Here is a 12,177-nt window from a genome sequence, read left to right on the forward strand (position 1 = left end):
AGGAATTAGTCTATAATTTTTTCTGTTTTGGCTCTTTCTGGTTAGACAGCTGTACCATATTGGTGTCATAAAAGGAATTACTAGAATTTTTTCTTTGCCTATTTTTTCAAATAGATTATATAGAATTGGAATTAATTGTTCTTTAAATGTTTGAATTCACTTGTAAATCCAATTGACCTTGAAGATTTTAGTTTGAAGAGTTTAGTTGAGAGTTCATCGATGCCTTGCTTAATTGTTTTTTCTGAAATCAGATTAAGTATTTTATTTCTTCTTCTGTTAATCTAGGCAATTTATATTTTTTTAAAAATATTAATCCATTTCACTTAGCTTGTCAGATTTATTGGCATAAAGTTGGATAAAATAATTCCAAATTGTTACTTTAATTAAATCATCTTTCATTTCCAGACATTTTCAAACTCAACATATTCTTTTTTTTTAAATGTCTTTAGTGAGGGGGTGGCTAGGTGGCACAGTGGATAGAGCACAGGCCTTGGAGTCAGGAGTACCTGGGTTCCAATCCGACCTCAGACACTTAATAATTACCTAGTTGTGTGGCCTTGGGCGAGCCACTTAACCCCATTGCCTTGAAAAATCTAAATAAATAAATATATATATAAACAAGCAAATAAATAAATAAATAAATAAATTTCTTTAATGAGACTTAACATTGTTGAAATCAAAGTTTTTCCATTCTGCTAATTGTTTCTGCTATGTAGGCCATAAATTTTGCTTTCATATTTCAATTTCTCTTTTGCCATTTGAAAACATCTTGCTATACCACTCCATCCTACAAATGTCCTGCCTCATTTCCCTTTGTTACTTCATTCTTTTGCTGAGCTCTGTTGTAGTAGAGTATTCTCATGCTGATATCTGAGCTTGAGGAAATTTCTGCTAATTCTTTTTGTGAGGGGTTGGGGGGAATGGGTGGACATTAGGGTATAAGGTTGTGGTTTGCTTGTTTTTTACAAGTTTGTGGGTTAGGTTTTGTACCTCTGCTGTGCTGTGAAAAGAGGTTTTGAGTGATTGCTTAGGAGTCAGGTCAGTTCATTGACTTTTTACTTCCTTGGTGTCCTAGATCATGTGGTATCCTAGATTACAGTAGAATCTGGCTTTTTGATTGAATCTAATTGCTATTCCAGAGATATTTAATAGATTCTCAGAATCTCTCTAGTCCTCCAGCTTGTTTCTTATGTGACCTAGAAGTGACTGAAGAAATCACTTGTAACTGGGTGGAGGAGGTAAGGAAGATCAGGGAACGATTCATGGAGGAGGTATACCTGAGTGGGCCTGAGTTAGATCTTGAAGGCAGAGAAGAATTTCAGGAGTCAGAAGTAAAGAGGAAATTCATTTCAGGGAAGAAAAAATCAAATGTATTAACTTATGAAAGTAGAAAAGGGAAGGTCTAGATGGGGAAATAGTTTATGAGTTCATTTTGTATACGATATAGAGTATACAATGTGAAGTACAATTAATAAGGCTAGAAAAGAGAGTTGGAGTTAAGCTGCAAAATGCAGAAGAATTTATATTTTCTCATAGGAATATTGAGAATGCTAGCTCCTGAGAGAGCTGTGGCTAATCAATGGGTAGAGATCTTTTTGAAATGAACCTCATTTTACTCAGTGAATCTCCCCTTTATTTTCCTGTCCTGGAATCCTTTTTCTGGATTCCCATTCTCTCTTTCTCTCTCTCTCTCTCTCTCTCTCTCTCTCTCTCTCTCACACACACACACACACACACACACACACACACACACACACACACACACACAAACTTCTTTATGGCTATCTCTTTTAGGAAGGATGGAGGGAGGCAGAGAGAGGGAGATTCAGTTCCTTCTAGGGGTGAAATTCTGTGACAGAATTCAGTTAGAGAATGCCAGATGGATTCATAGGAACATAGATTAGTACTGGAATGACCTCAGAGACCATTTAGTTCAGTTTTTAACTTGGGGGTCCATGAGGTTTTTTTAAATCTAGATTTTGATAACTATTTCAATGTAATTGTCTTTTTAAACAAAATACACAATGTACTTTAATTTATGCCTTTTTAAAGCTTTATTCTGAGAGACCATAGACTTCAGAAGACTGTCATGAATCAAAAAAGAGTTGAGAATTCCTAATCCATTTCAATAATCTCATTTTACATATGAGGGAACTCAGGACCTGCCCAAACTCACACAGTAAGTGACAATGCCAGATCTGAACTAAGGTCTTTTCAATCCAAATCCCTTGCTTTCACCACTATACCATGCTGCTCTTTTAATCTTTTTTTTTCCTCAGAAGGAATCCATCTCCACTTTCCTTATGAGAACATTTGGGAGCATCACCAGTTCCCCAGCAAGGCTATGATCAGTACATGGAAAATGAAACAATTGCAGTGTCTTCCACTGGAGCCTGTAAAGCTCTCAGCATCATGGACTTTGGAGGTGAAAGAGACCCCACCTTAGAACATCTATGCCACAAGCAGGCAGGTCTATCACCTGAACCTTGCCAGGGGTGAGTGACCTTAAGTGCTGTTGAATCATTAAGTCATCTAAGTTTGTAATGGCTACTGTGACTGCAAGAGAGGCAACAAAAATAAATCAACCAATCAATTTGAGTTTAGGATGATATAAAATTCAATAAATGACATTCTTGGCTGATGTCACATGGTATTTCATCAAAGATAAAACTGTCATCTTTTTGGAAGAAATTTAATGAAAAATTGAATTAACTACTTTTATTCTCAGTTCATACATAGTACTCAAAGTGAGATAGCACTGTGGTGTTTTTTTATTTTTGGGGTTTTTTTTTGGATAAAAGGGAAAAGAACAGGAAAAGAAAAAGAAAGGAATGAATACATAGAAGTTTGAGAAACAACTTGGAAAAAAATCAGCCTTAGTCTATCTCACCCTATATGACAATGGTAAACTCTGAAGTTTTAAGCCAGCAAAATCCAGCTATTATATCATTATTTTAATTACTAACTTGATACCTTAAATCCAGACAGTCCTATCTTACATTTTCTTCTCAGATATTCTATTCTGATTGTGCTGCACAGGGCTTATAGTCACACCTGTCAGATATTCTCTGAATAGGTAAGCATCATATTTTATAATAATTATGACCAAGTTGATAATCACTATTAATTTTCCATTTTCAATGAATGTTGATTCAAGTTCAAAAACTTTGGGTCAAAATCTGATTTTCCCATCCCTTTTCCCACCATTTAAATCATTTTAAGGAGAATGCAGAAAAATAAATATTATAATTAAATTATACAATGCCTTGTTAATATTTAATTGAGAGGAAGAAACTTCAGCTACTGAATAAAATCAAGAGCTTTAAAAAAATCATTTGAACCCCTCATTTTAAATTGGTCACTAGAGAATAAGTGTCAAATTTATAAATGTTTCTTTAAATTTCCTTAATAATCCTTTTTATGTGAACATTATAATCATACTTCAACAACTGTTCCTAAAAAAAAGAACTTGGATATTATTAAATACATAAAAGTAGAAAATATGCCTATACCATCTTGGGATGTGTAGAATAATCAGCCCTTGAAGGAAAAAAAGAACATCACCAAATCCTGGCCCCAGGCACAGCTCTACTCTAGAATCAGTCTTTACCATAAGATAAACCCCCAAGGTAAATAAAAGGGTTCTAGAAGAGGGGAGAGTGGTCTGGTGACCCTTAAGTTGAAAGAGGTTCATTTTCTTTCTTTTTTTAAATTTATTTAAGGCAATGGGGTTAAGTGACTTGCCCAAGGTCACACAGCTAGGTAATTATTAGGTATCTGAGGCTGAATTTGAACAGCAGTTCAATTTTCATTAGTTATAAAGAGCTGGGACCTCACAGGCCTTCTGCCAACAAGAGTTGGTAGTCACAATCACAAGTGCTCTTTCTTTCCTTCCTTCCTTCAAGACTGACATTTATCTCTCCTTACAAGATTGTTTCTTTCCATAGTGATCCGGACCTCTATGACTGGTAACTTGGATTACTGCAAAGCACTTTTCCTCCTTGACCTTGGAAACTCCCACTCAAGGTCCATATAGTCTTATGGGCTTTTTGTGTCTTTGTGGAAAGCAACATCAAATATCTATATTTATAGTCTGCTTCAGCATCCAGTTTGTTGGTGGTCTTAGGACCAAGGGATCATTGACTTTCCTGCTCTTCTCTTATGTTGGAAGGTAGATCAAGTGAGGTCTTTCTAGTCTTGGCTGTCCATTTAAATCTCTTGAGATACAAGAAGATTTTACTTCTACAAACTGTGTTAGACACTAGGAATTAAATGCCTTAAAAGAACTAGTAATGTATAAGGGGTAAACAAAAGTATAAAACAAGTTAAAACATGTGTAGGATGATCCATCATGAAAGGTTCAAGGTGAAAAGGATAACTTCTAAACCGTTAGCTGGAGAAGGAATCATGGGGGAAGTGGTTTCCTTTGAAGCTGGTCCTTGAAGGATCTAAATGGGTAGAAATGGTGGAGTGGGTATGAGAGGTATGAGGAGAGAGACTGGAGTAGAGAAGAGGGGTCGCACCAAGTCTCTGGTGTAGTCTGGGCAGTGCTCAGGAAAGGCCCCAGTCTACTAAGTCCACTGTCCTTACAAGAGGTGTGCCGGGTCTGTAAATCCTATGTTTCGGCTCATCATCTGGAACACTATGTTCTAAAATGTATCAGTTGTATGTCACTTTAATGAAAACTCCTTGATCAGGAATTTTAATGATGATGACTTTGTTCACAAATAACTAAATTATCCCTAGGAATAGTAAAAAAAGCTAAAATGAAATTCAAATAACTCATTTACCGTGTTTGCTGGAAATGTAAATGATGAGCAAAATGAGCAGCCAAAGAAAACAAGAGGAGAAAAGAGATACAATGTCTCCAAACTATTAGGGAGAGTTCACTGACTAAAATTAAAGTGGGATTATAGAATTATAAACTTAGGGCTGGAAGGGAATTAGAAGCCACATAGTCCGTATCTCTCATTTGACAGATGAAGAAACTGAGGCCCATAAAGCTCATAAAGGGGGTTTAAAGGGAAAGAATTACCCAAAGTCAAATGATTACATTAACTATTATTTTTTTAAACTGAGAAAAAAGCTTTTTTTTAAATTGACCCTCACTTTGCATTTTAGACTGACTAAACTTTAAGAGTCTGCTTGGACTCTTCCTTTAAAACCTTTGAAAATGTTATTTTAAAGTCTCTTCAAAGATGTTGGTCTGTGGAGTATTCTCCAATCCATTTAGAACAGGGTTCTGAATTCTGGGTAATCCTGGAGGCTTCAGGAATCCTCTGGGTACAAATGACAAGGAAGCTAATTTTCATTTATTATGAGATTGCTTTTCTTACTACTTAGAGACATTCAAAAACCAAACAGATGCTTTATGAAGTAATAAGCTTGGAGGCTGAATGACCACCCACTAGGGATACTACAAAGGATATGCCTGCCTTGAATGGAAAGCTGGAGGACAGCCTCTAAGGTATGCTTATTTATTGGGGCTTTTTTTAATTTCTTAGAACTGTTTCAATTTCTACTGGTCCTGTACTGGGAAAACAAATGTCAAACTCTTAAGATATTAGAGAAGTGTCAGATTTAAATTTAAAAAGTTCCTGCCATTTCTTGACATATGTTGCAATTTAATAGCATATTCTTGCAAATACCTTGACTTAAAAAGGTATATTGTACAGAGAATTGTACTAGATTTAGTTATTTTAAGACATTATTTTGTATTTTATTTGTTAAAGAAAAGGGTTTTCTGAAAGCTACCAAATGTATGCTACCGATCCATAAAACCAAAGCATCTACCCAAGTAATTTTCTGGTCTCCTGGGTAAATACCGATTTAGGCAGTTTTGTAATAAAACCTCCTGAGAAATGAGAATTTCTTTTTAAAGCCATCATGAGCTGTTAAGGACATACATAATTTCTTTAAATGTTCCTTTGGAGCTGCTGTGGTTTATTGGATGACCGCAGTTTGCTGTGTAAATCCATCATTCATACTGTCACAGCAGTAATACAGAAACTTGTATTAATATCCATTATGGAAAGGTCAATGCATATACACTAGCCAGCAGCCAGTTTTTAAATGTTAATAATTCAGTTATTTCTTTTAATATATAAACAAAAGAAAAGGTCTTATCTGATATTATGAATTCTTTCTCTGAAAATAAAAATGTTTGAAACCAAGAAAAACATGTGATAAGTTGAACTCAAAAACAGCTTTAGAGGTGAGGAGTTTCACAGTAATAAATGTAAATGAGCATAACAGAAAGAGACAAAATACACAGAACACTAAGAGCAGTTAGGTTTCAGTAGTTCACAGGTGGATTATGTGACATTTTGATCCCAAACCAGCTCTGACTCACTACCTGTCCAGTTACTTAGGATTTCCTTTTCATCATCATCAGTTGCTGCATATGCTGAGAAAGCAAAGTTACTTTATACTAACTGAAGGAAATGTTATAGACAGTGCTCCAACATAAGCCGGATTCATTTGTTGGGATAGTTTGCAATTTTTCTTATTGAGAGCTATGGCTTATCTCCATTAGGATGAATAAATAAGAATTGATTAAGAAAATTTCAACTTCCAAATGCATTTTCAATTAAACAGAGAGATGCTTCAAGGAAAGAATCACTTGATTTTTATAAAATGGATTTGATACCAGAAAAGTTGGTAAACAAAATTCTCTTTTTTTTGTGCAAACTAAAACAACCACATGAAATAATGAATGAATGAAAATTATATGACACTTTCTAATACGAATATCTTGGAAAATTTAGTTCAAATCTACTACCAAAAGCAAGATAGGCAAAGGTAATCAAGTACTGAGAGGCTTTCTAGCTTGGCAGGCCCAGTAAATACTTGGAGAGTTTCTCTAGTATTCTTTTTTTTGAACTGAGACTCACTTTCCCCAATGAGGGTGTGAGGAAGGTTTGACTGAAGAACATTGACACTTGTTCAATTTTCTTTCCAGATTCTTCCATATTCTTACTATTTGTGAGTAAATGTCAGTGTCTTTGGAAAGCAACTAATTTGGTCTTGGTGAGTATGTTCTGGTTATTTGATTGGGTCTCAGTTCAGCTGAAAGGAATCTGTAAACAGAGAGGGACCAAGAATAAAGTAATACATATAACTAAAATTATAGAAAAGAAGATTGTGAAAAGAATTAGAACTCTTTAACCTGGAGAAGAAAGAGAGGAGAAACTAACTTTAAAAAACCCATTCTTGACATATATTAAGTACTGATAGACAAAGAATTGTGCCCAGTTTTTGCTTCTTTCCACAAATGGTAGCTTAATAGGTATGAAGTTAAATGAGAGCAGGACATGAAGCATCCCTTCCTTATATTTAGTCAAATATGGATTCCTAGAATTGTTTAAAAGGTCCAGAGATCTTTTAAGAATCTAGATGTTTTTCAGTTGGTATTTAACCTGATTTCTAGTGATACCTAAAGACATGGTGGTAGATATCTAGAGATGGACTACATCCCCAGAGTCTAATGGTTGGTTTAGTTTTGGGCAAAAACGCTCATCTCAGAAGGGGGACATAATGTGGGTTAGGAAGGGAAAGACAGACAGAAATATGGTGTGCAAGGCATCTTAAGTCTATTGAGGAAGGAGTTTGTCCTTCATTTTCTTTTGAAGATCACAACATCAGGGAAGTGATGTCATGACAAACATATGAACTGGATTTGGGGGGGGGCGCTATGCTAAGTCACCAGCCTCATTTTCTCCTCCAAAGCCATGTGGGTCCAGTGACCAGAGAAGAATCAGGATACATGGAGATGACCCTGGATGCAAGGCAATCAAGGTTAAGTGACTTGAGCAAGGTCACACAGCTAGTAAGAGTCAAGTGTCTGAGGCTGGATTTGGACTCTGGTCCTCCAGAGGAAGGAGTAGGGCAGGACAAAGTTGGAAGGACTTCTGGTTAACTCTGAGGCATGTTGAGGACAAGAAGAAGCACACCTTATGACAGCTTTCTACTTGGCACTTGGTTTTTGGCGTGACTAGACCAATCAACACTGAAGTGTTAAATTCAGTTATGCTCTCTAAGTTTCAGTGTCCTGGCACAAAGGCCACCTTCATCCTAAACTTAATTATAATTCTGTCAGAAGCTATTTTTTTAGTTTTTTTTTAAAATCTAAGCAACTCAAAGAAGTCTTTATTAAAATGCGGAGTTTTTTTTATCTATTTTGGAGGAAGGAGTATCCATACCACTCAAATGAATAAATGAAAGGTATTTATGCAAATAGTAAGTTCTATATTACAATTATAAAAACATGAAATCTTAGCATTGCTGAAATGAACTGATTACTGTATTAAATGACAGATTTTAGGTTTGTAGACAAAACATAACCAGTTTATACTGAACAGTATTACAATCAGAACTTGGCTCCAAGAAAATCCTTACCTTGTTCATAGAGCAGCTTCATATTCGACTTTTTGTAGGCAACCAGATTGTTGAGTAGGGCGATGACACTCTGCATGGTGTTGCCTAGAATGCTTTCCTGGTGTTCCTGCAACAGACATTTGTTGTCATCATATTCATACCCACAGAAAACCATGGTACTAATAAAGATGAATGAGTAAATGATCATCCCCAATGTCCTTCCAAGAGATTAAATGATTTCCTTTGATAATCTAATGAAGCAAATTCTCCTCAGGTAGGAAGTCACTTGTTCTGGAAAGTCCATTAAGTCATTTCAATGAACTGAATAATAACCTCTTGGCTCAAAAAGAATGTGTTGGGAAGATGACAAATGAGCCAGAAAGAAGTGGATTACAACATGTGACTTGAGGATGTTTAGATGATGGCACTTCAGACATTTGTAGAAAGACCAGAGCTAAAGAGCACTGGAAAAAGCACCTAAGAAAAGACCATAGATTATTGGATTGAGAGTTGGAAGAGAATTGAGAAGCCATTGAATGCAGCCACTTATATTACTGGTGAAGAACTGAGGCCTCAGGAGGTTAAGGACCTGGCCAGGGTAACACATGTAGTAAGCAACAGGATCAGGATCTAAACCCATCTTTCCTTAGCAGTATTTCTAATGAACTTTCTAGGCATGGAAGGGGCAAAGAAGCTGCATTTATCCAAAACTCCTTGTCCAATATATCTGTGCTTCTTTGGACTATGTCCATGCTCTGGCAAAGAATATTCTGTGCCATCTCCTGGTGGACCACCTTCTAATATTAATAAATACACATTTCTGTAATGCTCTAAGGTTTTCCAAGCACTCTCCATATATAATCTCATCTGATCTTTGCTACAGTCCTATGAAGTATGTGTTATTTTAATATTATTATTTTTTTCCATTTTACAGATGAAGAAAGTGGGTTGAAAAGAGGTAAAGTATCTTCCCAAGGTTGTTCTGACTGTAGGTCTAGCACTCTATCCATTATGGTCCCCAAGCTAGGTGGCAGATACCATGTTGGAAAAACTGCTCTGTTAGCCTGGTTCTCCAGAACCCAAGGGATTCATCATTCATTTCAAGACAAATCATTTTTAGTAAAATTCAATTATAAGAGAGGCAGTTGTGTGAAAACATGGTCTCCTCCTCCCATATTTGAATCAGTTTTTCCATGTATTTTGAAATTTAGCCTTACTTTTTTTTTGTTTGTTTTTTTTTTTTGCAAGGCAATGAGGTTAATGAGGTTAAGTGACTTGCCCAAGGTCACACTGCTAGGTAATGTCTGAGTGTCTGAGTCTGAATTTGAACTCAGGTCCTCCTGACTCCAGGGTCAGTGCTCTATCCACTGTGCCACCTAGCTACCCCTGAGTAGAATAAATTTGGCAAGGTAATGCCAAGTTTGCTTCTTTAGAGTTAGGTGATTTTTCTTTCTTACTTTCTGATGGGAAAGGAAATAGGATCCAGACTCTAAATCAGGAGTCAACATTTGAGTTCTAGTTCAATGAGTTGTGTGGGAGAGGGCCTTCGGACAAGACGTTGAATTCTTTGTTTCCTCATTTGTAAAATGAAAGGGTGAACATGATGATTTGCAATATCCTTTCTAGTTCTAATATTCAATAGTTCTCTTAATGTCTTAATTCAGTAAAAATTATCCAGAAGAATTCATATTCTATTCCAACATGTTCAAAGAACCACTGGGAACAGTTTCTTTCCCAGGACTTTTCACTGTATTAATTTATATTTAAAAATGCATTAGATTTAATTATTTTATAGTTTTGAAAAATATGCTGATTAGTTATTGAGGTTATATCACAGAATTATCTAGAATTTTTTATAGTTTTAATATCCTATTAAAATTAAAATGATAATTATTTTGTCCTAAGGCTATCATTCCCATTTGCTCTATTATGCCAATGGCTTTGTGACCTCCAGATGCAGGTATTCCCTCCAATCATACTGATCACAATCCATCTATGCACAACCCTCCCTTGCCACTTTTGTCAACTTTTGGGGTCCATCCATCATGCTAGGGACATTTCCCATGTTCTCTAGACATTGCATAAATGCCATGTATAATGCTTATTCTATGACCAGCCCTTCCTCTATTTGGCTATTGAATATTTAATGAAATCCTTCTACTCCACATCACTTGTACAATCTCTTCTTATGTTGAACTCTCTTTCCATTCATTATCCACCTCCTTCATTATCTTTAGATAATTCTCAACTTCAATTCTTTGAAAAGTGACATGTTTTCAGATTTGCAGCTTCACAACACAAGAATAATTTTTTGGATTACATCGGTACAGGAAAGATCTAATGATGACCCCCCCCCCCCATCAACCTAGAGATACACCAACTTTGCAACTTATGCTTCAGTCTTAGAGAGTTTCCCAGGGGCACTAAGAATTTAAGATCTCACAGTCAGTTTGTGCCAAAAGAAAAACCAAAAGCCAGGTCTTCCTAACCCTGTGTTTAATTTTCTATCATTTATGTCTTTCAGAAGATTTTGTTGTTAAAAAAAAAGACCTCAATTTCTTGGAGAAGTGTGGAATCATTAAAAGACCTCTGAATTTCCCAAAGGTCAGCCAGTTTTCTTCTTAATATTCAATTCTGAGCCTTGCAAATTCTTTCTTCATTGCAGTATCTATTCAGAGTGTATATATATATATATGTGTGTGTGTGTGTTTGTAAATATACATGTATGTATATATGTGTGTTTATGTAGAAAGATAGGAAGGATGAATAGAAACACAGAAATATGGACAAAATTTATAAGTATTCCATTCAACTACATATCATAGTTTGAACAATATACTATCTTCATCTGCTTGGGTTTTTTTTTGAGGGTTTACAGTTCTGATTTAGGAGAACACAAGGTGACCAAGCTTGATGCATTAGTAGAATTAGCTTTTGGGGGATGCTGTCATCTACTAAGAATGCTTCTTTTGAGTTTTATTCTGTGTTGGATCACCTGAATGATTTTGGCAAAAAGTTTTAGAAGCACGGCTACATCGTTTTTATAAATAAGAGTAAATCAATCGATGTTATTTATGGCATTATATCTTTTGCAACATTTCATGAACAATTTTTACATAGAAACATGTTGTTAAAGAAAAGGTTTTAAAGCAGTGTTTTGTTTTACCAAATCAAATTCTTTTTATAACCAATAAACAAAAGGCAGAGGAAGATCTTATATGCATTATATAATGATGAAGAAATGGTTTAAAATCAAGGTATTACCATATAATGCATTTGTTTTTTTCTTTTTTGCAAGGCAATGGGATTAAGTGATTTGCTCAAGGTCACACAGCTAGGTAATTGAGTGTTTGAGATCAAATTTGAACTCAGGTCCCCCTGACTCCAGGGATGGTACTCTAGCCACTGCACCACCTAGATGCCTCCATCTAATGTATATGGATAGTTACTGGGGTTGGGGGAGTGGCAACAGTGATACAAAAGTCTAAAAATATTTACACAGCGTTTTTACACTTTTCCTAGTATCATGTGAATTGATTTGTTAATGCTTTCACAGTTACATCACATCCAATAAAAACCTTCTACAACATATGCTTGATCTGTTTCAGTTGTGTCCCCAACTTTTATTTCTTTGGTATCATTTATATTTTCTCAAAAGTCTCATTTAATTTAGAAATAGAGTGTTATGATAATCAAATTAGGGGAGCATAGCAAAAAAATACCTGTCAAATCTATGGATAAGGGAAGAATTTATGACTTAACAAGAATTAAGGAGGATGATGGGAGGTAAAATAGACAATT

At 35.5% G+C, this 12,177-nt stretch overlaps 1 protein-coding gene across 2 annotated transcripts in view; it reads right to left on the minus strand.

The window, feature by feature from the left end:
- The window catches only part of ULK4 (unc-51 like kinase 4), a 730,095-nt gene that overhangs the window by 291,565 nt on the left and 426,353 nt on the right, over nt 1-12,177 (minus strand). For both annotated transcript variants that reach the window (XM_074195881.1, XM_074195880.1), the window contains one exon: nt 8,398-8,503. In XM_074195881.1, coding sequence (XP_074051982.1) covers nt 8,398-8,503 — 106 coding nt within the window. The remainder of the gene's footprint in view (nt 1-8,397; nt 8,504-12,177) is intronic.

The sequence above is a fragment of the Macrotis lagotis genome, chromosome 7, assembly GCF_037893015.1.
Source record: "Macrotis lagotis isolate mMagLag1 chromosome 7, bilby.v1.9.chrom.fasta, whole genome shotgun sequence".
Lineage (NCBI taxonomy): Eukaryota > Metazoa > Chordata > Mammalia > Peramelemorphia > Peramelidae > Macrotis > Macrotis lagotis.